This window comes from Gymnoscopelus braueri (genome assembly GCF_963280865.1).
Source record: "Gymnoscopelus braueri genome assembly, chromosome: 20".
NCBI classification, from domain to species: Eukaryota; Metazoa; Chordata; class Actinopteri; order Myctophiformes; family Myctophidae; genus Gymnoscopelus; species Gymnoscopelus braueri.
In genome coordinates, this window is record NC_137622.1 from 24,043,127 (window position 1) to 24,069,235 (window position 26,109).

A 26,109-nucleotide genomic window follows, 5' to 3' on the forward strand; every position below is an offset into this window, starting at 1 on the left:
ACAAAAAATACATGAAAAAGGTTATTGAAAAAAACACGGCCCCTCACGCATTAGAAGGCCAATATCAATCACCAGAACCAAGGACGGGTGTTTTCAATGAATCTAACATGGTTAAAATGGAGTTTGAAGTTACAATGGGTTTGTATAGGAAGGGGCCGTGCCCGTGTCTGATCAAATCGATATCAAATATCTAAATACTGAATCAAGCAACTTAAAACTGTCTGGGGTGCTCTCAAAAGCTAGCCTGGTAAACCACCCCCGGAAATCGCATTGCATTTAATGAAATTGAATTTCGCGACCAGATTCATATGGCGTTTCATCTACATGTACTTCCACACTTTAAAGGCCTATCTGCCCCAGCCAGTTAGTGTGTGAGAGAGAGAGGAGAGACACGTCAGGTCCACCAAGGCCTTTCTTCAACTGAGAAAAGGTTTGCTATGCCGCCGTCCACTGCCAAGTGGACACATGCTGCATGCAATTGACATATGAATGCACACAAGACAGTGTGCAGTTGCACAAAACTGCTGACCTGCTGACCTAACTAACCACTTGATGTCCCTATTTTCGTTATTTCATTATAAGCCAAAAAAAGAAAAGTAGTAACAAATAAATATCATAACAACAATAATAATAAATACAAGTTTTCAACAACAACAAAAATAGCAGATCAACAACCTCAAAACTCATTGCATTGTGATGAGGTGTGAGCTTGTAGATTGGCTATTTTCGCTATTCATCGTACAATGAAGTAGGTATATACTGTAGGGCTTATGTGCTTGCATCATCCCAACTGGATGTCCCTTTCACCTTCAAGTCACTCCGCACATCCCCTGCAGTGCTCTAGTGCCTCCCTGGGAAGGTGCCAGAGCTGGAGGGGTTTTCAAACTCGCCGTTTGAAAACCCTGCTAGCTGGTCACAGCTTATCACAAATTACATGCTTGTTAAACGCTATTGTACTGTAGGGATCCTGTTTGGAGACTGCCTGCACATTCATCTTTGTCCAAGGAAATAACAATAACACAATTAATTCCATTTTATATCATGAGTATATTGACCTCAGATTTGTTGGACAACTGCCACTCATCTGAAACTGATCCTCCTAACCTTCTCCCTCATATTGAGTCTGTTAGAATACAGCCGTCATGTTCCATGATTGATAGTGGTCTATACTTTAATGACAAGGTTGACAACCTTTTTTCTGCACCAATAGCAATGTCAATTAGCCAACAGTGAATATAACATTGCCTGGTGTATTAGGAAAACCAGAAATGTAGTTACAGTATTTTAGGTTTAATCATTTCTGTATCATCCCCCCTCATCTCTGCTGGCCTGCATTTCCTCGCACAGGAGTGATCATCACCATTCTTCCTCAATATGGGTCTGTTGGGAGGAGAGCAGTATAGGCAACCTTTTAAGTCAGTAATGTTACATCCACTTATGATCTAACTGAAAGGTAGATATCATTACAAAGTACTGTAGTTACTAGCAAACTAGCAAGTAAAAATAAAACAAGGCCTCAGGACCATGCCAAAAACGATGGTGACAAATTGGGAAAATCCCAATCACTTGAATAAAATAAAATAAAACAGCACCCATGTACATGGCAAGTGACTTGATTAAGAACAATTCAAGTGTATTAGAATTTCAGAATTATGTTAGTATCAGGAAGGAAAACATGAAATCACAGTTCAACCTGACCTGGGTAATAGTTTTGTCATGAAAGAAAATGCTTTATGACAATGTTTTACATTTTGAGAGAAATATTCTAGGGCTACAAAAAAGCTAAACAACCACACAGCCAGAACATAAGTGCAGAGCAGTTACTGAATATTACAGTCTGTTTCCCTGCCTTTCACACCTCTCATATGATTACAATAACTGAAATGAACATTCTAGACTACTAATTTGTTTCTCTCTTCAATATGTTTTATTACCTACACTTTACTTAATTAGGATTTAAGCCACAAAAAGGAGAAAATAAATGAATACAGCTAAGAAACACTGCCAAGTGCTACTACACAACATTTAGTTAGCTTAAACAGCACTTAATTTAACATTGTCTTACGCAAACATATTCAACACAAAGTGCGATAAATAATGTATCATCGCTGCGTTTACTTTCTGAACTGCTTCACACTTTTTTCCTTAAGGTTTCTTTCTGGCTTTTCTTGCCTTCATTGATAGTACAGTGGGGGGAGAGAGAGAGAGGAAACAGGGAGGGGGAGCAGGCGAGTGACATTCAGCAAAAGGTCCACACAGCCTGGCAGTCGAACCAGGGACTTGCTGTCAGGCATCACTAGAGATAATTTACGCTCCCTAACCACTGGGCTCATAATGTCACTCGCCTGGTCAGGTAACTCATAACAGACAGACCGACAGGGAATGCCTACAATTGCTTTATAATTTAAGGAACATCTGCAATATGCTGTATTCCTTATAACTAACCAGGGTTACAACAATATGTATCTAGGTAGGTCTAAATAATTTAAAGCATCTTCTAAGAATCTATCTATAGCATCAAGCATAACGTAGAAGGTCTCAGTCAACAGTCTATCATGTGTGATGGACTCTCTTAAGAAAATATAAAGACTGAGAAATGTGTGCCTATGTGTAGGTGGGTAGGTCATGTTGTTTTATTTCGCTGTGTACTAATTTCTGTCTCACTCGCTCTCTCTCTGTGTGCCTCTTCATAAACTGGCTTAGTCTCACTATAGTAACTGGATTTGCACTACAGAGGTGGAAAGAGTACTATTAATATTTAACTCAAATAGAAGTACAGTTACTTGACTTAAATATTACTAAAGTAGAAGTAAGATCACTTGTGTTGGAAATGATTCAATTATAAGTCCAAAAGTAGCTATTTAGACAATTACAAAGAGTAACTTATGGTCACCATGAAAGAGCCAGAGCCAATGTGGCTTGCTGACAGTAAACATTTCAATTGCCCTATGAAAGCACTATTCATATAGGGTATTCATTCCTCTGCAATCAGCAATGCTCTTGAAAGTGATGACCATCTTTTATTTTATAAGAAAGCTTTCTCAAAGACTGCCTTACGAGGGAAAAGAGGTTCAGCACCCTTAAATGGAATCTCCCGATTGTGCCATCTATAAAGAAAAACATCACATGGATGCAACTGGGACGTATCAAATGTACCTAAGTTAAATCTAATTACTTATGTTATAATGTAGTCAAATAAATACATGAAAAGGTTACTCAACTTCAGAAATTACAGTACTTGTAATTAGTTACTATAGATGTGTGCATGTGCATGTATGTACATACTGTATCTTTGAGTGTATCTAGGTATGTCTGAGCCAGTCAGTCGGTTGATGTGTGCTAGTTTTGCTCTGTACAAGCAAGTGTGTGTTGTGTAAATATAAAAAGGTGTTTTGGCTATAGCTCTGCTCTGTGTGTAAATACGATCATCATCACAGAGCTGACCCCAATAGAATACGAGCGGTGCAGTGTCCTAACAAAGCCAACGCAACAGTGAGCATGTGGCCCAGTGACACACAACAGCTCACATCACATGGAGCGTCCACTGCCACAAGCCCACAGGCATGAGACCCAGAGACACAGTGAAAAAGAGGACGGGAGAGAGAGAGAGAGAGAGAGAGAGAGAGAGAGAGAGAGAGAGAGAGAGAGAGAGAGAGAGAGAGAGATTAGACAGACATATCAAAAAGATATTTAAAAAAAACAGGACAAAGAGGGGTCGGCATGCAAAAGGGAAAGTGAAAAACAGACAGACACGAGACAGAGGGAAAGAGAGAGAAGGATGCCAGAGAGATGGGGGAGGGGCAATATAGGGAGAGGAAGGGTGGTTGTGAGAGAGAGGGAAAAATTAGGACGATATCAAGATAATGTGGAATGAAAAGACAGAGCAGAGGAAAGGGAGAAGGGATCAGCTCAGCAACAAAAGAGGGAGTCAAAGAAGTGGAAGGATGGCTGAGAACAGAACGGGTAAAATAGCAAAGGGTGGCATGTTGCAACATTTCATTTCTATTACTTTTCATAAATAATATGAAAAGAATGACCATGCTAAAGATAGGGTTGTAAACACAATGAGGAGAGGGGGAGGTAAAAAGGACATTGAACAAAAGGGAGGTGGATTGAGAGGAATTGAGTTTGAGACTTACACACAAAATTAGGGCAGACGCAAGAGGTGGGGGTGGGGTGGGTGCAGGGAAACTGAGTGAAAGCAAAGCAAGCACCAGCGTGCAACAGAGGAAGAAAAGAGAAAGAGGAGCATGCATACTTGAGAAGGCATTTGTGTGTGTGTGTGTGTGTGTGTGTGTGTGTGTGCGCGCGCGCGCGCGCGCGCGCGCGCGCGTGTGTGTGTGTGTGTGTGTGTGTGTGTGTGTGTACATGTGTTTATGAATGTATAAGCACATCAGTGAAAATAAGGCCAATTCTCTCAGGCTACTGCAGTTCTGCTTCTTAACTGCTTTAGTGAGCCCTATGACGTTTAAGTGTGTCCTCTTCTCTCATTGGTGACACTGACTACAATTTAATGAGGGAAACGCCATCACCATAGCTTAGCAGACACAATCATAGACACATAATAACAAGGTGTGTTGCAGTACGAGTGATTCTCAAAGCAGACACTCGGCAAGCTAACACAATTGCACAGAGTGGCTCGGCTAAGCAAGCAGACAGACAAAGGCAGTGGAGTGAGAAGAAGCCCACAACCCCCAACCTCCCCTGATACAGTATACGTACAGTATATATAGTAGCAGGATGCACTAATTTATCACCACCATAACTGATGATCTTTTAAAACCAAGGCTTAACTGCAAAGACTTAACACATGATGCATGCTTTAAAAGCGTCTTCAGTCGCATTAGTATTTGATATATTACTGTTTTTGAAAACACATCTAACAATCTAACAACAAGCCAGCCACAGCAATGAGTTTATTAATATTTTCAGAATTCAAGACAATGCCAACAGAATGGTGTTTCTTTAGGTAAGGGCTTGTGTTATGTCTTGTCACTTTGTTATTCATTCGAATACATCTCCCTCCCTCAATTCAATTCACTATGCTTGATCGGCATGCTTGAAACAAGACAATGTTGCTGTGACACTGTCAAAACACACACAAAATTATTAATCAAATAAATAACTGCCGCAGATTGATACAGAAAGGAAATGAGAACCAGATACAGAATCAGAATATGTTTGACTTTGTGAATTGGTGCACTGTGGTGGTGAGCATACATGACATGAGTTGAACCCATGTGATCCACTGAGGTCACAACAGCACTCGTTTGCTTTAATGAGATGCACTCATTTTTAATCACAGCAGTAAAGCTCATGTGTGCCTGTGCTGTCCTAGCACAGCTTGGCACTGCATGCTGTTACATTGCACAGACATATTCTCTCTCCCTAGGTGGGGGATCATGTCCCTGTAGTTGATAAAACAGGGCTGTCTCTTCTCCCAACAATATCCACTAATTCCTCCTGTTCCTTCGTGCAGTCCTCCTTCCACACCCACCTTTTGCATTGATCCACATTTCTCTCAGTAGGTCAAAATGTGAGATCAAACCGTTGAACTTTCAACTCTGCCAATCAATTCTAGGCAAGAAATCTGAGGTTGACCCAGTTGCTTGAATAAAAAGATTATCCTCATAATATAAAATATCTAATTAAGAGCTTGATCTGTTCTCGTTATTGCCTCTGTGTCTGCACCATCTGTTGACTGATTTACATTGAGGATTTCCCTGACATAATCCATGTGTTTATCTAAATAAACTCATTTTCCTTAAATACTGTGAGATAGCTAAGAGGAGCCATACAAAAGACACATCCCCTCCCCCTTCCATCCTGGTCTCCCCCCTCAACACCACTCCCTCTCTGCTGTTGCTAGGACCACTGATCATGCACACGAGGCTCGTAGTGGAAATCAGTAGCTTCAGAGAGGTTGATCTGCTAGTGTGTTGCTAGGGGCAACACACTCCATTCTTGGCACAATCAGCTTACCGCCATGCAGACTTGCATAGAACCGTTGAAATATAGCCTATAGTTTCTAATGTATGAGCCAGAAAAAATATATACACAAAATGATTACTGTATGTATGATATGATGCATGTTACATTACTGAACAACACATAGTAGAATATGTCAAAATCATGGCCTTTCACAGCAGAGTGAAACAGAGCAAATGGAATAAGCTGGGAGCAATTGCTTGTAGCATTCAAATCCCATAATGATGAATGGCATATCCCTGGAAAAGCAGTGCACTCAACCCCAGCCAACTGTCTGCACACTGTGAGTCACACGGCACACCAACCGGGAGCAGCTCTCTGTCCTGGCCTCAGCCAATCATGGCCAGATTAGTCACCTCTCAACCACCATGGAGCTCAGACCTCTAGTCACTATATTTATCTGTACAGTACATGATACAGGAACCCACATGGGTAGACATGATCACATATACAGCCACATGTCACCCACAAAGCAACCCAAACAAAGCAACAAAGCAAGTACCGGTAGCTATATAATTGTATTTGTCATATACAGTAGATGATTGTTGATATCATTATGATTACATACAAAAAAGCATGTCTGGAAAACGTCATATATGGCTCAGTTTACATCCCGGAGGAAGAGTGACTATAGGCTAAATAATAACCCCCTCAAGTCAGGGTCCTAATAGTTCCTCTAAAGACTTTGGAAACAGATGATTCGTATAAGGGGTCAAACTACTGCAAGGATACAACAAGGTTCTTTCCTCTAAGAATAAACGTTAGGTTTTAGGTCACAGTGTTCACAATAGTTTAGTCAGTGGCTGGCCCAGAAATGTGCCAAAGAGATTTTAGAGAGAAAAGGAATATTTCCCCTTCATATGTGCAATAGAATTTAGCATAACGTAGCCGTCGGGCAGAAACCTTGTATCTCCATATTTAAATTTGTTAATATATTTTTCGTAAATGAATGCCCAACTTCAGCGGTCTTCAACGTTTTTCAGGCCAAGGACCCCTTAGCTGAGAGAGAGATGAAATAGGGATTCTTACTACATATTGGATTAAGTTAATGTGTATTTTAAGACATTTAACGGCTTAAACCCAAGTGGTTCAAGTGGTTAATGTAAAAATAAAATAATAAAGTCCCTATCACACAAAGATTTGGCAGCCCCCTAGCAGTATCTCTGAGGACCCGCTAAGGGTCTCGGACCCCCCGTTGAAGACCCCTGCCCTACTTCATCATTCAAGAGTGTTGCAAATAAGTAGTGAAAATAGCAGATCTACAAGCTCACGTGTCACAATGTGACGCATTGTGAGCTGGTAGAGCTTGATTTTCACGATTTTAAAATGTTATTAAAATAATATAAAAAGGAATGGTTTTGGACATACAAGCCGACAGCAACGATAAGCAGCCTTTTTTTTATAATCAGAGGACAAAACCATTGCTACTGCGGACGGGACGGTGCTCGAGCCAGTCGAGGACTTTAAATATCTCGGGGTCTGGACTGCTTCAACGGAACAGGACCTGAAGGTCCCGAGGGCACTTGCCTGGAATGCCTTGCATGGGATGGGGAGAGTGTGGAAATCAGACATGGGAGAAGAGCTCAAGAGGCGGCTGTTTGTAGCTACAGTGGAGTCAGTACTGCTGTATGGGGCTGAGACCTGGACCCTCACAGCACAACACGAAAGGACCCTAGATTGCGTCTACACAAGAATGCTACGAATGTCACTAGGTGTCACATGGACGGACCACATCAGAAATGTAGACCTCTATGGGGACCTACCATAGGTCACAGACAAAGTCAGGGAGAGAAGGATGAGGCTGGCTGGGCACTGCGTCAGGCACCCAAAACTAGAGGCAAGCAAACTGACACTATGGGAGCCAACCCAGGGCAAAGCCAGGAAAGGCAAGAAGCGCACTGTCACGGGGCAACCCGTGCCCTATAGACACTAAGGACTCCACAGTGTAAAACTGGACATTACAAGCACACACTGCACAGCTGCTTCTACTAATTGACTGTCATCAAGCTGTCTGGGAGGTGTGTCTGTTCAGCACCCAGTGTTGCAGGCTATTCTATACTTTCTGTATTGTATAATTTTATGGTCATGGTGTTGTGAATTATTTGATGCCTAGAAATGCATTTCAAGTTTGCTCAGAAAATCTATAATTGCGTAGTCTAACTCATGGGCCATGGTTTGCTTTGTTTGAGTTGATGATTATGCCAGTTACTAATTGTGGGTGTGGCTTACCTGGTGTATAAGGGAGGCTGGAATTGTAGAGTGGAAAAATGCTCAGAGTGAAATGCTCAGTTTACTTGTAGCTGTTAAGGAGACAACACCAGGGGAGAGCTGCCAGGGCCTTGAGTCAAAAGGCATTTCCTGTTTCAGTATCTTTAGTTCTTGGTTTGTTTGTTTTTTCTTAGTTTAGTTATCAAGTGTTTATTTCTTACTTTCTGTTTTTGAAAGTGTATTTGTGGCCAGTATTTATTTTTGAAGTATTATTATTTGCCTCAGACCTTGACTGTTACACTCCTGCATGGGGCTGATTCCTAGTTTAGGAGGTAAATAAAATACCAAAAATCTATGTTCTTGGACTTTGTCGATTCTTGGAGCCTTGACCATCCGGCCAACTTTACATGTGGTGTCAGAAGAAAAAGAAGAAAAGACAGTCCAGAATGGGCCCAAAGCAACATCACCAGCAGCAAGCCATGCTCTTGGAGGAAGAGGGTGCCACAGGGGGAGCTGTCGAGGAAAGCTTCCAGCCCATGGTGGACACAGCCACTTCCCAAGAGGCAAGCTTTGCCAACCAGATCAGGCTGTTGGAACCCTTTCAGCAGTTCCAGAGGGACAAGGATACAGAGAAGGTGAAGGAGAAGCAGAAGCTCAGTGGCCTCAACCTACAGACCGCCCAGCTCCAGTGGACATGGAGGCACCCAGGGTGCAGACAAGGCGTCTGCTGGGGCAGAAGGGTCTGCTGCTTCACTTGTGGGGTGAGAACGGTAGTGGACTTCTCTTCGATGACGCCACAGGGGGTGTCTTCAGAAGGGGGGGGAAATGTCACGGGGCAACCCGTGCCCTATAGACACTAAGGACTCCACAGTGTAAAACTGGACATTACAAGCACACACTGCACAGCTGCTTCTAATAATTGACTGTCATCAAGCTGTCTGGGAGGTGTGTCTGTTCAGCACCCAGTGTTGCAGGCTATTCTATACTTTCTGTATTGTATAATTTTATGGTCATGGTGTTGTGAATTATTTGATGCCTAGAAATGCATTTCAAGTTTGCTCAGAAAATCTATAATTGCGTAGTCTAACTCATGGGCCATGGTTTGCTTTGTTTGAGTTGATGATTATGCCAGTTACTAATTGTGGGTGTGGCTTACCTGGTGTATAAGGGAGGCTGGAATTGTAGAGTGTAAAATGCTCAGAGTGAAATGCTCAGTTTACTTGTAGCTGTTAAGGAGACAACACCAGGGGAGAGCTGCCAGGGCCTTGAGTCAAAAGGCATTTCCTGTTTCAGTATCTTTAGTTCTTGGTTTGTTTGTTTTTTCTTAGTTTAGTTATCAAGTGTTTATTTCTTACTTTCTGTTTTTGAAAGTGTATTTGTGGCCAGTATTTATTTTTGAAGTAGTATTATTTGCCTCAGACCTTGACTGTTACACTCCTGCATGGGGCTGATTCCTAGTTTAGGAGGTAAATAAAATACCAAAAATCTATGTTCTTGGACTTTGTCGATTCTTGGAGCCTTGACCATCCGGCCAACTTTACACGCACCACCTACATAGATGCACTGCGGCGCGACAGCTTAGCTAACAACACTGTAGAGCTCAAGACTCTGATGTTAGATAGGAGAGTGTGGAGGGCAGCGATCCAGGAGTTCCGAGTTTGTGTTGGCTAGACCGCACTCTCGCATCTGACATTTTTAATAAAGCAAGTCATAAAAGCTGTTTAAGATGTCAAATTGACCCTAAATACTAATAGCAAAATCACTGCACTGTGTGGAATTTTGTGAATTAAGTATTCTCACATCTAAGGACACGGCATCAACACAAGCTAACCCAGGGGTCCCAAAACTACACCAGATGATTTAGTTCCTCAATCCTTGCTTGACACAGTGTTGTATAGTGACATCACTACACTAACTAACCCCTCCATGGCACATATTGCTTAACTCTGACCTGATGCACTCAGTGTTCAATGGTGGAAAAATGTTCACCCTTTCTTTCACACAATAATATTCCCAGCCAGACTTTTATGGACCAGCTCAGTGGCCTTGTGGTTAGACTGTATACAAAAGACTATAAATGGGACCCAATGCCTCCCTGCTTGGCACTCAGCATCAAGGGATGGATTGGGAGTAAGTCCCTGCGACATACTAGCGTCATGTACAGGGGGTGTACTTGTACATCAAGCTGCCTCACGGTCAGTGGTGGAAAGTAACTAGTAAACATTTACTCAAGTACTGTACTTAAGTAAAATGTTGAGGTACTTTTACTTTACTGGAGTATTTCCAATTTTCTATATATATCCTCCTATAATCCTCCTATAATTCCACAAACCTCTGAGACCAAACCTCTGAGCCCAAAAATAGTTCTGCCCGGTTCTCCTCAGTGCCGGGAGCTATTGATCTCAAATTGCACACAACCATTGACCATTACCATGTGCATGGGACTGCGAAGCCCGTTTTTCAATATCACTAAATCTCAGCTGTTTATTCGCATTTTTATGTCAAAGAATGTCGCCATGCTTACGGTGGTTGCTCAAACTGCGCATGTGTCGCATCTACAGCCCCACTGCGTTACACTGTTGTACACACAGATGTACAACAGTGTATGCGCGGACACGCACGTGCGCATGCACGTTGGGGAGGCACGTGTCAGAATGTACATTATTTGTGTTCGCGCGACGGCCGCGTGTGTGTGTTCGCGACGGGGGACAGCTCTGGCCGCATGAGGATGTACCGTGGTGTGTATGTGTGTGTGTGTGTGTGTGTGCTCGCGACGGGTCGCGCGCATGTGTGCCTCAAGCGGATCTGTGTGTGTGTGTGTGTGTGTGTGTGTGTGTGTGTGTGTGTGTGTGTGTGTGTGTGTGTGTGTGTGTGTGTGTGTGTGTGTGTGTGTGTGTGTGTGTGTGTGTGTGTGTGTGGCGACGGGTCGCGCGTGTCTGTCTCTCACACACACACGGACGGACAGGGTGCAAAACATACTCTCTCGCCATGCCTTTCGGCCTGGCAGAGACAACAATATATATACTAACTAGACCATACCCGGTGACGCGCGCGTCCCGTCGCACCGCCCCCCCACCCCCGCGCGTCCCGACCGCGGGGTGACCGCGGCCCCCCCCACTTTGTATGTGCACTCCCTAGAGGTCAGGGAAAAAACATTTTTCACATCTGCCTTTTATAGCGCCACCAGGAGGCCGACCTATATAAAACACATTTTATTATATTACTCCTTCACATTTTGTCCAAATTTCACACAAATCGGTAGACATGATCTCTATAGTCATGTGATCAAGACGGATCTGTTAGATTTTTCATATTCCATCCTGATTGGCTAAGATTGACATCTAAAGTTTGCAGGAGTGGCCCGTTTTGAACAAAATGTTGCAAATCATGAACGCAGCGTCAGATTGCGATGAAACTTCGCATGCACAGTTGCACTACGTTGACGAACAAATGCCACCCTTTCAACATTGCCCTATTATAGCGCCACCAGGAGGCCAACTTATATAAAACTCTTTTATATTAATCCTTCAGATTTTATCCAAACATCACGCAAATCGGTACACATGATCTCTATAGTCAACTGATCAAGAAGGATCCGTCCGATCCGCCTGATTTTTCACATTCCAGCCTGATTGGCGAATTCCCAACATTGCTGCCCGACACTATCCTACCTGACCTGGCGGAGACCTGTGCTCCGAGGAGCACTTTTTCTAGTTTTTTTTCTATATTTCTTCTACTCCACTACATCTCAGTGGCAAATATCGTACTTTTACTCCACTATAATTATTTGAAAACTTTGGTTACTAGTTGCTTTTTTTATTATTATTATTAAAAAACACAATAACCACTTCAGCCCTGTATATATTTCGGCCATTTGAACATAGCAGACCTACAAGCTCGCAATGCGATGCATTGTGAGCTTGTAGATCGGCTATTTTCAAATGGGACATTCTGCATAATGAGTACTTTTACTTTTGGTACTTAAGTATATTTTGATGCCAATACTTTTGTACTTTTACTCAAGTAAACTTTTAATACCAGACTTTAACTTGTAACAGAGTATTTCTACATTGCAGTATTGATACTTTTACTTAAGTAAAAAAAAATTAGTAGCCTACTTTTTCCACCACTGCTCACGCTAAGGAAACAGATAGGCTCCTGCCCTATATGGGCCTCAGGGCTCGGCAAGGCTTACTTCTATGGAGCCACTTAAAGCTGCACTATGTAACTTTCCTCTTCTACCCCAGTTTCCTGCGCAAGTGCTGACATTTTTACCACTGATCTAATAGAGCCTGCTCAGGGGATACATTGAATCTTGACTCAAAAGATTATTCATGTCAGATCCTGTGTCTGAGATATGACCTTTGACACGATCTAAATGTCTCAATAGAAGAGCAGGGAGACAAAATACAACCACCCCAATTGTATACGTTATAATGTATTAACATACTTTACCATACATATTGGAAACAAATAAATTTTATTCATTACAAAAAAGCTACAGTGGTGCCGCTTTAATGAAGACAGTGAATTGATAATATTCGATGAGGACTTGTCACACAATGAACCAACCAAGGCCATCAAGTTCAATTTGCCAAAATTAAAGTGGAAAAGGGATACATTCATCAAGCAACAACTACATCAACCTTGACATAACATGAGAGTTGATCTAATGACTTTGGTCATTTAATCCATCATGAGGATCTACATCTACATACTGTATGTAGGCCTATATGAGCTCAGATTATGAGACAGTAGTGGTCTATGTTTTGTTGTTGTCTCCGCCAGGCCGAAAGGCATGGCGAGAGAGTATGTTTTACCCTCCGTCCGTGTGTGTGTGTGTGTGTGTGTGTGTGTGTGTGTGTGTGTGTGTGTGTGTGTGTGTGTGTGTGTGTGTGTGTGTGTGTGTCCGTCTGTGACCAGCTAATCTCCGCCGCCATTGGCTTGATCGCAGCGAAACTGTGCCTCTCTCCCTGGCCTGGATGGCAATTCCGAACTTCTGCCCCAAATTTTTCACAATGGCCTTTTATAGCACCACCAGGACGCCGATTTGTGCAAAACATATTTTTTGACAGTACTCCTACAGATTTTGTCCAAAAATCTTGCAAATCGGTACACAGTAGGCTATCTCTATAGTCATTAAACGAAACGGGTCTTTCAGATTTTTCATATTCCATCCTGATTGGCTAAAAATGGCTTTGCAAAAAGTTTGCAGGAGTGCTCCGTTTTCAACAAAATGCCTCAAATCATGAACACAGCATGCAATTTCCGTGAAATTTTGCACACATATTTACACTATGCTGAGGAAGAAATGCCACTTGAACATTTTCAAATCAGCCTCATGGTGGCGCTATAAAAGGCCGATTCATGTTTTTACCTATAACTGCACCGATCTGTGTAAAACTTTGTATGCGCACTCCCTAGAGGTCAAGGAAAAACCTTTGTCCTGCATTTTTTACATTTGCCTTTTATAGCGCCACCAGGAGGCCGACTTATGTAAAACAATTTCTTTTATATTACGCCTTCCGATTTATCCAAATTTCACGCAAATCGGTACACATGATCTCCATAGTCATGTGATCAAGACGGATGTGTTTGATTTTTCATATTCCATCCTCATTGGCTAAGATTGACATCTAAAGTTTGCAGTAGTGGCTTGTTTTGAACAAAATTCCGCAAATCATGAACACACCGTCCAATTGCGGTGAAACTTTGCACACACATTCACACTATATTGAGGAACAAATGCCACCCTTTTAACATTGGCCTGTTATAGCGCCACCAGCAGGTCTAATTTAGCAACAAAAAAAAAATTTGCACAAAATGCCTCAAACCATGAATGCAGTGTCCGATTGCCAAAAAAGTTTTGCCAAATGCCACTTTAACATGCAATGGGTTTCAGCACCAAGGACAGCAACCACAATACATGACCCCCCCCCCCCCCCCACTGTTTTTCTGTAAATATACTTTTACTGCTCCTAGTACAATTTCTTGTATAGTATTGTATGTCTTTATATGTCTTGATGAATTCAATAAACAAGGACCACAATGGAAACAGGACCTCAGGCCTTTTTGTGTGAACCTTTTAGCATCATTGTCCGTACCTCTGTTTGCAAACTGTTAACAAAGTATTCAAGCAAAAATGAATGCTATTCATGTTAAACGTGTACAATATTTTGCATTGATTGTACACTTCGCACACAAAAAAAAAGACAAGCTGACTACTAAGTATTTTGACTGATATTCAATTGCTCAAAGATTCTTCTTACCTCTCCAGATGCACGACGCCTGTCAGGGACCACTAGAGTATTCCCATTGCTGCCCGGAACTATTGTAGAACCTATACTCATTCTGGGTCCAACTAACATGTAACGTCTGTCTCCGGATCTGTATTGGATGCTATGGCACAGTGTTCCGTCATAATTAGTCTCTTGCAAATACTTGGAGGAATATTCTGTGGGTTTGGAACACTGCATTATAATCAGCACGATGATACTGATGATAAAAAGTACTGAAACTGAGCCCAAGGTTATGATCAGATAAAAAGCCACATTGTTTTCCTCTTCATCTTTTGCTGCAGTTTTAACATCAGAAGCTGCAAACGCCTCTTTGGGTTCAACAGCTTTCACAATCACAGTAGCTGTTGCTGAGAGTGAAACGTTTCCATTGTCTTTTACCAGTATGACTAGTTTATGTTCAGCCTCGTCTGTTTCTGTGAATGAGCGAAGGGTTCTTATCTGTCCAGTATAGCGGTCCAAAGCAAACAGACTGTGGTCAGTAACTTCCTGCAGTGAATATAATAACCAGCCATTATATCCTATATCAGCATCATAGGCTCTCACTTTGGCCACCAAATGTCCTGCGTTCACATTACGGGGAATCTCCTCCACACCTTCAGCAGTACCGTTAGCACTGACTGGATACAAGATGACTGGAGCGTTGTCATTCTGATCCAGAATGAACACATTAACGGTCACATTGCTGCTTAGTGGTGGAATTCCAGAATCTTTTGCAAAAACAAGGAATTGGAATTTTTTAAGTATTTCAAAGTCAAAGTTTTTAAGTGCCATAATGTCACCATTTTCAGAGTTAATATTGAGAAATGATGTCAGTTTATTGTTAATACCTCCATCTCTCTGAATATGATATGAAATATGAGCATTATCACCCTCATCACGATCAGACGCCCTTACAGAAAATATTTTGGCTCCTGGAGTGTTGTTCTCAGTAACATAAAAGGTATAGGGGCTCAGTGAAAACTCTGGACTGTTATCATTCACATCAGATACAACAACTCTAATTGTCTTCATAGCTGACAAGGCTGGTTCACCTGCATCTTTAGCCACTATTGTTACATCATACTCTGACAGATGCTCCCTATCCAGCAGGGATTTGGTGACTACAGAATACATGTTATTTTGTGAAGATGGTGATAATGTAAAAGGCACTCCCTCACTTATAAAGCAAATAACCTTTCCATTGAGACCTGAGTCAATATCATTTATACTTATCAATGCTACAGTGGTTCCAGGTTTGGAGTTCTCAGGTATAGAATTTGAAAAGGATGTCACCTCAATCTCAGGGGCATTGTCATTGAGGTCAACTACTTTAATAATCACACTTTTATCTGTTGTCATTGGAGCAGCTCCCTTATCAGATGCTTTAATATCAATTTCATATCGATCTTTAACTTCAAAATCTACCAAACCTTTGACAATAATTTCACCAGTATTGGCATCTACCTCAAACAGGCTACGTATTTTATTATTCACATTATTGCCAAATGAATAAATGACCTCCCCGTTTAAACCGTCATCTAAATCTGTTGCATTTACTTGTATCACTGTTGTGCCAATTGGTGAATTCTCGGTGAGGGTCGCAGAATACGAATCTTTGGAGAAAACGGGCATGTTGTCATTCACGTCCAAAACATCCACGTTGATGACAGTGGTACCCGACTTAGCAGGCTTTCCTCCATCAATGGCTGTAAGCAGTAATCTATGACTCCTTGCAGTTTCTTTGTCAAGTGGTTTAAGTAAATTTAAAATGGGGATTTTCCCATCCTCTCCTCTATCTTTAATTTCGAGGCGAAAGTGTTCATTGTGGCTGAGTTTGTACTGTTGAATAGAATTCGTGTCGCTGTCTGGGTCGCGAGCACCTTGTAGTTGGAATCGTGCCCCTGCTAAAGCAGACTCGGATATCTCTAAACGTGTCTCGTTCGTTGGGAAGCTGGGGGCATGGTCGTTCACATCCAGAACCTCCACTGCGACGTAATGGATCTCCAGTGGGTTCTCGAGCACGGTTTTCAGGTTGATCAAACACGTACTGCTCCGTTCACATATCTCTTCTCTATCCATCTTTCGGCTCACATAAAGGATGCCATCGTTTTGATTTACCTGCAACAGGGGCTGGGTTGACCCAGAAACAATACGAAATCCCCGAGTTTTCAACGAATTGAGATCCAGTCCCAGATCTTTTGCAATATTTCCAACCTGTGTACCCTCCGTCGTTTCCTCTGAAATAGAATATCGTATCTGTGCAAAAGAAATATTCCATAAAAGAACCAGTGAAGCCACGATAGGAACAAATCGCTCCCACCATGCGTTGTACCTGCTTTGGGCCATTTTTAAAAATATCTCAGAAGTTAAGGTTCCGCAAGAAATGCCTATTGTGTAAAGCAGAGGTCAGGCAAGTAAACCAGTAACTGTCCAATTATCAGAAGGAGACATTATGTTAATTCCGTCCCCAAATCCGCATGCAGCTCCTCGCCAACGCCAAGAAAGATCAAACAAGCAAGAGGCAGGTTTTGCTAAGTGTTGCCAGGTCGCGTGAGAGAAACAAGCAACCAGGTCTACGAAAACAAGCCAAAAGAGTGAGCTCTCGTTGCAACACACTGGTCAAGTGCATGTTAGTCCTTTATTACAAAAAGATCCAAGATCCAATTTGCCGAGATGGTCAACATAGGGCGCGTTCGAAAATACAGCACTGAGCGCACTGGCCAATACAAACTAATAGGCGAGTGTGCTCCGGTGCGTAATTTCCGAACGCACCCATTGTAGTGACTGTCTTGGGGCATAATTCACCATGGGCTCTTTAAGAGAGTGGAGGGGTTTGATTAGAGACAATAAGGAACAGGTGTGTTCACTGTGTTGTGTTGTCAGTATGAGTGCAGTGTGTGAAATAAATGGGACACGTTGCTCTGCGTGCCTAGCTGTAGAATACAACTCTCGTAGACGTATTTATGATTCTGACGTTTTCAATCTACGAGAGTTGTAGGGTTCACGCTCCATGGAGACAGGGACTTTCTGCACTATGCCCCGTAGACACTCCAAACATGTACAAATTGAAAATAAAGGTGCTTACCCCCAAGCCCCAAATGTTAACTGTCTCTACGTGGTAGTAGTTTAATATAATAATCCATATCTTTCAATAAAGAAGTGTTTTAATGCCGTTTGTGGCCGAACGCCATTTTTCACCCTCATTTACTTCCTGTTTACATTTAGTGTAATTCCGGGTTTCACCAGATGCGCCCCGCCACTACCCGTCACTACCGCCCATTGGGAACTTCCGACATAATCGGCCACAGACGGCATTAAAACACTTCTTTATTGAAAGATATGGATTATTACATTAAACTACTACCACGTAGAGACAGTTAACATTTGGGGCTTGGGGGTAAGGACCTTTATTTTCAATGTGTACATGTTTGGAGTGTCTACGGGGCATAGTGCAGATTGCAGAAAGTCCCTGTCTCCATGGGGCGTGAACCCTACATCTCTCGTAGATTGAAAACGTCAGAATCATAAATACGTCTACGAGAGTTGTATTCTACAGCTACTGCGTGCCCAAAGAGAGAAGTAGCAGTATGTTCATTCTTGCAACAAAAACATAATGAATAGATGTGGCTGCTATTAAGCTTCGACTTTACAGAGGAAAAACAACAACAAGAACAAGAACAAGCACGTCGTCGCAATATGATAAAGCGGACTTGGCAACTCTCCTGACAGGCGACGTAGCCTACTATTTGTGCGCTGACACCGTGCGGACCAACGTTATACTGCATGCATGATATAGCCTACTGTAGGTTCACGGAATGCTTTTGGGAATGGTCGTAAACGCTTGCACCGTCACTGCATGCCTACAGTGTCAGAAAACTAAGAATTACAACATTTTAACAAAAGGAATCAATTGTATTCAAGATATTGCACTTCAAAGTTTAAAACCCTTATAGGTATTCCAAAACCTGACAACTTCGAAATGGAAGAGTTCCATGCAAGTGCCTATATCTTACCTCTCCAGATGTATGTCGCCGGTCAGAGACCACTAGAGTATTCCCATTACTGCCAGGAGCTATAGTGGAACCAATACTCATCCTGGGTCCAACTAACATGTATCTTCTGTCTCCAGATCTGTACTGGATGCTGTGGCACAGAGTTCCATCGTAATTTGTTTCTTGTAAATATTTGGATGAATAATCTGCTTGTTTGGAGCACTGCATTATAATCAGCACAATGATACTGATGATAAAAAGTACTGAAACTGAGCCCAAAGTTATAATCAGGTAAAAAGCCAAATTGTTGTCCTCTTCATCTTTTGATACACTTTTAACATCAGAAGCTGCAAAAGCCTCTTTGGGCTCCACAACCTTGACAGTCACAGTAGCTGTTGTTGAGAGTGAAACATTTCCATTGTCTTTGACCAGTATGACCAGTTTATGTTCAGCCTCGTCTGTCTCTGTGAATGAGCGAAGTGTTCTTATCTGTCCTGTATAGCGGTCTAAACCAAACAGACTGTGGTCAGTAACTTCCTGTAGTGAGTATAATAACCAGCCATTATATCCTATATCAGCATCATAGGCTCGAACTTTAGCCACCAAATATCCTGGGTTCACATTACGAGGAATCTCCTCCACACCTTCAGCAGTACCATTTGCACTGACTGGATACAAGATGACTGGAGCGTTGTCGTTCTGATCCAGAATGAACACGTTCACTGTGAAGTTGCTGCTTAGTGGTGGAGTTCCAGAGTCCGTGGCAACAACTTTGAATTGAAAAGTCTTTAGAGTTTCAAAGTCAAAACTTTTTAATGCCAATATGTTCCCATTTTCTGAATTTATGTTTAAAAATGATGTCAATGCATTATTGTTTGTCCCATTCCTGAATATATTGTATACAATCCTGGCATTTTCATTCTCATCACGGTCAGTAGCCCTGACTGAAAATAAGGAGGCACCTGGAGCATTGTTCTCAGTGATATAAAAAGTATAGGGGTTCATGGAAAACTCGGGGATGTTATCATTTACATCTGATACAATAACGGTGACTGTCTTTTCAGATGATAATGATGGTTGACCAGTGTCCCTAGCGATAATAGTTATCTCATATTGGGACTGTTTTTCCCTATCCAGAGGTGATTTGGTTATTAAAGAATACATATTATTTTTTAAAGATTGTGTTAAAGCAAATGGAACGTCCTCCCTAATGGAACAAATAACTTTCCCATTGAGGCCAGCATCCAAATCACTGACACTAATCAGGGCAACAGTGGTTCCATGTCTGGCATTTTCAGATATTGCGTCGGAAAATGATGTCACTTCAATTTCAGGTGGATTGTCATTCATATCTACTATCTTTATGATTAAATTTTTTTCTGTTGTTAGCGGAGCCGAGCCTTTATCTGAGGCTTGGATTTCAATTTCATATCTGTCCTTGTACTCATAATCTATTACGTCTTTCACAATTATATCACCTGTTGATTGGTTAATTTCAAACAGCTTGAATAATCTATTATTTACACTATTGCCAAATGAGTACACTACATCTCCGTTTGGACCATCATCCAAATCAGTCGCATTGACTCGGGTGACAGTTGTACCAACTGGAACATTCTCATTTAATAGCACAGAGTAACTATCTTTAGTAAACATGGGCGTGTTGTCATTTACATCAAGTACATCTACCGTAATATTCATATTACCCGATTTTGGAGGTTTACCCCCATCTAAGGCAGTTAGCACCAATGAGTGGCTCCCCATAGTCTCCCTGTCTAAAGCCTTTTGCAACACTAGTATGGGAATTTTCCCATCCTCTCCCCTATCCTTCACTTCCAAACGGAAGTGGTCGTTTTGGCTCAGTCTATACTGTTGTACTGAAAACTGATCACCATCTGGGTCGCGTGCAGCTTGTAGTTGAAATCGTTTTCCTGGTAAGGCGGACTCGAAAATTTCTAACAGTTTCTCTTCCTCGGCGAAAGTGGGAGAATGGTCGTTTATATCAAGCACTTCCACTTCCACGTAATGGATTTCTAAGGGGGTTTCAAGCACGGTTTTCAGACTGATCAAACATGCGCTGCTTCGCTCACATACCTTTTCTCTGTCTATCTTTCTGTTTACATATAAGATACCATCGTTCTGATTCACATGGAAAAGGGGATCAGTAGAGCCAGAAACAATTCGATACCTCCTTTCTTTCAGTGTGTTCTTATCCAAGCCCAAATCTTTTGCTATATTCCCAACGACTGTTCCTTCTTTAGCTTCCTCTGGTACCGAATATCTTATTTGCGCTGAGGCCACGCTGCACAAAAGAAGCAAAGCAACCAGGAAAGCAAACCACCGCCGTGTGTTCCTCAGTGGTTCGCGTCCTCTTTGTTCCATGATGAATCAAGACAATATTTGTAATCCTCAAAAAGAACTATGACAGTGGGTTACTTCAGCCAACATAAAGGTCAATATCCATTATCCCAACTTACGCAAAAACATTGTTAGAAATGCTGACAAATGATTACAAATGTCCCTGGCTGCGCATGTAGCTACTAAAGCCACTGAGGGGTGGAACCAAGATCCTATGATGAAAAGGTCTTTCAGAATAATTTTCTGCAGAGTATACTGACACCATGCGATCTCAAAACTCAGTGCACGAGAATATATAGAAGAATGTCAAAGTCTGTCAACATCTAATCTAATGATCTAAAGACAGAATTGACTGAAATTAGTTTATCACCCCAACACACCGAAATGTTGACCAACCAACTTGAAATAACAACAAAAAAATCCACATTAAGATATATAGTTAGAAACATAATTATGAAAACGATTGCCATATCACTCACTGAGAATGCAAATTCAGCACCATGGAGAGCGGCAGCTCCTGAGAGACCATAATGACACATTTGGGGACAGTTACAGCCAATCACTTTAACCACCAAATGTCCTGCGTTGACATTATGAGGAATCTCCTCCACCTCTTCAGCAGTACCGTCAGCACTGACCAGATACAAGATGACAGGAACATCTGTCGTTCTGATCCAGAATCAACAAGTTTCACTGTGACGTTGCTGCTAAGTGGTGGAGTTCCAGAGTCTGTGGCAACAACTTGGAACTGAAATGTTTTCAAAGTTTCATGGTCAAAGTTCTTCAGCCTTAAAATAACACAGCTTTCTGGATTAATGTTTAGAAATTATGCTTCTTTATTGTTAGTTGCTCCATTTCTTGAATCACATTGCAGGTCATTGTTTTGAAAAAAAAAATTGGTACTCACTAATCAACGACTAGAATAATTCTGAAGGAATATGCAATATCGCCATACGTATTAACACGACAAAATTTAACATTTTAAAGGATTAGGCTACAGTGAGCCACTAGCATTTCCAGGTACACGGCTAAATGATCAGTTCAATTTCAGCGCTGATACCAACGGATTTCAGCACCATGGACAGTGATATATTGCAGAGGGTAACCTGACTCTACACCAATACATGTTTTACTACTTATACATGACAAGGACTAGTTTCCAATGTTAATAAATGTTCTATTTTAAAAGTGAAACCTGACTGAGGACAGACTCTCAAAACTTGGTTCTAATCTACACCATGTTCTAGACCAGCAAAGAGTTGGTGCCAGAGTTGAACCAGTTTTTCTGTCTGAGAGACAGTTTGTTGTCAAATCCAGATTAGAAGGATTCCCCTTTTCTCTTCTCAAACGCATGTTAAGTAGCCTATGTATTATGCTTTCCCATGCTCAAATTATAGAGAGCCATACAGAGAAATAGGAGCAAAAACTTTCATTGACATCAATATTAAGCAGTCAATCTTACCTCTCCAGATGTGCGCCTCCTGTCAGAGACAACTAAAGTATTCCCATTGCTGCCTGGAACTATAGTAGAACCGATACTCATTCTGGGTCCAACTAACATGTATCTTCTGTCTCCAGATCTGTATTGGATGCTGTGGCACAGAGTTCCATCGTAATTTGTTTCTTGTAAATATTTGGATGAATAATCTGCTTGTTTAGAGCACTGCATTATAATCAGCACAATGATACTCATGATAAAAAGTACTGAAACTGAGCCTAAAGTTATGATCAGGTAAAAAGCCAAATTGTTGTCCTCTTCATCTTTTGATACACTTTTAACATCAGAAGCTGCAAAGGCCTCTTTAGGCTCCACAACCTTGACAGTCACAGTAGCTGTTGCTGAGAGTGAAACGTTTCCATTGTCTTTGACCAGTATGACCAGTTTATGTTCAGCCTCATCTGTCTCTGTGAATGAACGAAGTGTTCTTAGCTGTCCTGTATAGCGGTCCAAACCAAACAGACTGTGGTCAGTAACTTCCTGTAGTGAGTATAATAACCAGCCATTATATCCTATATCAGCATCATAGGCTCGAACTTTAGCCACCAAATATCCTGGGTTCACATTACGAGGAATCTCCTCCACACCTTCAGCAGTACCGTTAGCACTGACTGGATACAAGATGACTGGAGCGTTGTCGTTCTGATCCAGAATGAACACGTTCACTGTGACGTTGCTGCTTAGTGGTGGAGTTCCAGAGTCCGTGGCAACAACTTTGAATTGAAAAGTCTTTAGAGTTTCAAAGTCAAAACTTTTTAATGCCAATATATTCCCATTTTCTGAATTTATGTTTAAAGATGATGTCAAAGCATTACTGTTGGTCCCATTCCTAAATATATTGTATGAAAGTCTGGCATTTTCATTCTCATCACGGTCAGTGGCCCTGACTGAAAATAAGGAGGCACCTGGAGCATTGTTCTCAGTGATATAAAAAGTATAGGGGTTCATGGAAAACTCGGGGACGTTATCATTTACATCTGAAACAATAACGGTGACTGTCTTTTCAGATGATAATGACGGTTGACCAGCGTCCTTGGCGATAATAGTTACGTCATATTGAGACTGTTTTTCCCTATCGAGAGGTGATTTGGTTATTAAAGAATACATATTATCTTTTAAAGATTGCGATAAAGCAAATGGAACATCCTCCCGTATAGAACAAATAACTTTTCCATTGAGGCCAGAATCCAAATCACTGGCACTAATAAGAGCAACTGTGGTACCAGGTCTGGACTGTTCAGATATGGCGTTGGAAAATGATGTCACTTCAATTTCAGGAGGATTGTCATTCATATCAACTATCTTAATAATTACACTTTTTTCTGTTGTTAGTTGAGCAAGGCCTTTATCTGATGCTTGGATTTCAATTTCATATCTGTCCTTCTGCTCATAATCTATAAGGTCCTTCACAATAATTTCGCCTGTTGATTGGTTAATTCCAAACAGCTTTAATAATCTATTGTTTACACTGTTGCTAAATGAGTAAACCACCTCTCCGTTTGGACCATCATCCAAATCAGTAGCATTGACTTGTAAGACAGTTGTACCAACTGCAACATTCTCATTCAGTAGCAAAGAGTAAACATCTTTAGAAAACACAGGTGCGTTGTCATTTATATCAAGTACATCTACTATGATATTCATATTACCCGATTTAGGAGGTTTTCCACCATCTAAGGCAGTTAGCACCAATGAGTGGCTCCCCATAGTCTCCCTGTCTAATGCCTTTTGCAACACTAGTATGGGAATCTTTCCATCTTCTCCCTTATCTTTCACTTCCAAACGGAAGTGGTCGTTGGGGCTCAGTCTATACTGTTGTACTGAAAACTGATCACCATCTGGGTCGCGTGCGGCTTGCACCTGAAATCGTGTGCCTGGTAAAGCCGACTCCGACATTTCTAACACTTTCTCTGTCTCGGGGAAAGTGGGAGAATGATCGTTTATATCCACAACTTCGACTTCCACGTAATGGATTTCTAAGGGGGTTTCAAGCACGGTTTTCAGACTGATCAAACATGCACTGCTCCGCTCACATACGTCTTCTCTGTCTATCTTTCTGTTTACATATAAGATACCATCGTTCTGATTCACATGGAAAAGAGAATCAGTAGAGCCAGAAACAATTCGATACCTCCTTTCTTTCAGTGTGTTCTTATCCAAGCCCAAATCTTTTGCTATATTCCCAACGACTGTTCCTTCTTTAGATTCCTCTGGTACCGAATATTTTATTTGCGCTGAGGCCACGCTGCACAAAAAAAGCAAAGCAACCAGGAAACCAAACCACCGCCGTCGGCCCCTCCGTGCCTCGCGTCCTCTTTGTTCCATGATGAAGCAAAAACAAATACACGTAATCCTCCAGAACAACGATGACAGCTTAATGACGTTTACTCCATCCAACATACTCATAAATGTCAATGTTCATTATCCCCACTTACGCAAAAACATTCTTAGAAATGCTTGGGAATGATGTCAAATGTTCCTGCGCATAGGATAGGCTACTAAAGCCACTGAGGGGTGGATCCAAGATCCTATCATGAAAAGGAATTTCTGAATCATTTTCTGCAGCGCACACTGACACCATGCGATCTTACAACTCAGTACAGGAGCATTAACCTGAACCTCTAATAATCTTATCATCTCATGATTGCATTATGAGCAATTCGTAAATCATCCTAAACACACCAAAACATTGACCGCAGCCAACTGAAAAAAAAAAAAAAAACTTCAAATCAAAACTAGAAAAAGTGCTCCTTGGAGCATAGGTCTCCACCATGTCAGGTAGTAGGTTATTGTGGAACAGCAAAGTTCGGAATTCGCCAATCAGGATGGAATATGAAAAATCGGACAGATTCGTCTTGATCACTTGACTATAGTGATGATGTGTACTGATTTCCGTGATGTTTGGACAAAAATTGTGGGAATAATATTTTAAAAAGAAATTTGCCAAAAATGATAGGCCAATGTTAAAAGGGTGGCATTTGTTCCTCAACATAGTGCAAATGTGCGTTCAAAGTTTCACAGCAATCAGAACGCTGCGTTCATGATTTGTAGCATTTTGTTCAAAACAGGCCACTCCTGCAAACTTTAGATGTCAATCTTAGCCAACCAGGATGGAATATGAAAAATCAAACAGATCCTTCTTGATAATATGACTATAGAGATCATGTGTACCAATTTGCGTGAAATTTGGATCAAATCTGAAGGCTTAATATGATTTTTTATTTTTTTACATAAGTCGGCCTCCTGGTGGCGCTATAAAAGGCAAATGTGAAAAATGCACAAATAAATGATCTGATTGGGTTTTTAAACCCATAATACAGTTCTACCAGTAGAGAGCAACAAATCGACACATTGCTGACCTCGCTGGCTCACTCGCCCCCTCCCAAACAGGCTCACGTCATATCCGGTCATAACCGGATGTTGACATTTTCGACAATCGTTGATCGGGCTAAATTACGATGCGATACACGACTACGATGACTGATCGTCACCCAGACCAAAGAGAGTAGACGTGGACCTCTCCGTTCGCTTTTTATACCGTGTGAAAAACCGTGACTTTCCCTATTCTGGCCGAAAATGACCGCGGGAAAAAAATGAGAACCGGAAACGGAATCTGCGTCATGAAACCGGAACCCAATGAGTCTGAAGGAGTCAGGAAGCGAAAGTGATCATGAAAAATAAACAGAATAGCGCGACCACAGTCAAAAGTAAAAACTTGGGATTTCTCGTGCTGGCACGGAGGGTACTCGGGAAAAACTCGGGATATCTCGGGGCGTGGCACTGAGAG

General features: G+C 41.6%; 2 protein-coding genes across 2 annotated transcripts in view; both read right to left on the reverse strand.

Moving 5' to 3' along the window:
• The window catches only part of LOC308075516 (protocadherin alpha-C2-like), a 162,537-nt gene extending 145,620 nt beyond the window's left edge, over nt 1-16,917 (reverse strand). The window contains exons 1-2 of the mRNA XM_080415436.1: nt 16,593-16,917; nt 14,466-15,202 (exon numbers count right to left, since the gene is read on the reverse strand). Of these exons, the coding sequence (XP_080271562.1) occupies nt 14,466-15,202; nt 16,593-16,797 (942 nt within the window). The 5' untranslated portion in view covers nt 16,798-16,917. The remainder of the gene's footprint in view (nt 1-14,465; nt 15,203-16,592) is intronic.
• Nucleotides 16,918-18,107: 1,190 nt separating this feature from the next.
• LOC308075603 (protocadherin beta-13-like) lies at nt 18,108-24,647 on the reverse strand (the record flags this gene model as incomplete). Its single annotated transcript, XM_080415549.1, has 3 exons — nt 18,108-18,118; nt 18,538-18,649; nt 22,287-24,647. The coding sequence occupies 3 exons, from the start codon at nt 24,645-24,647 to the stop codon at nt 18,108-18,110; spliced, it is 2,484 nt and encodes an 827-aa protein (XP_080271675.1).
• Nucleotides 24,648-26,109: the final 1,462 nt, after the last annotated feature.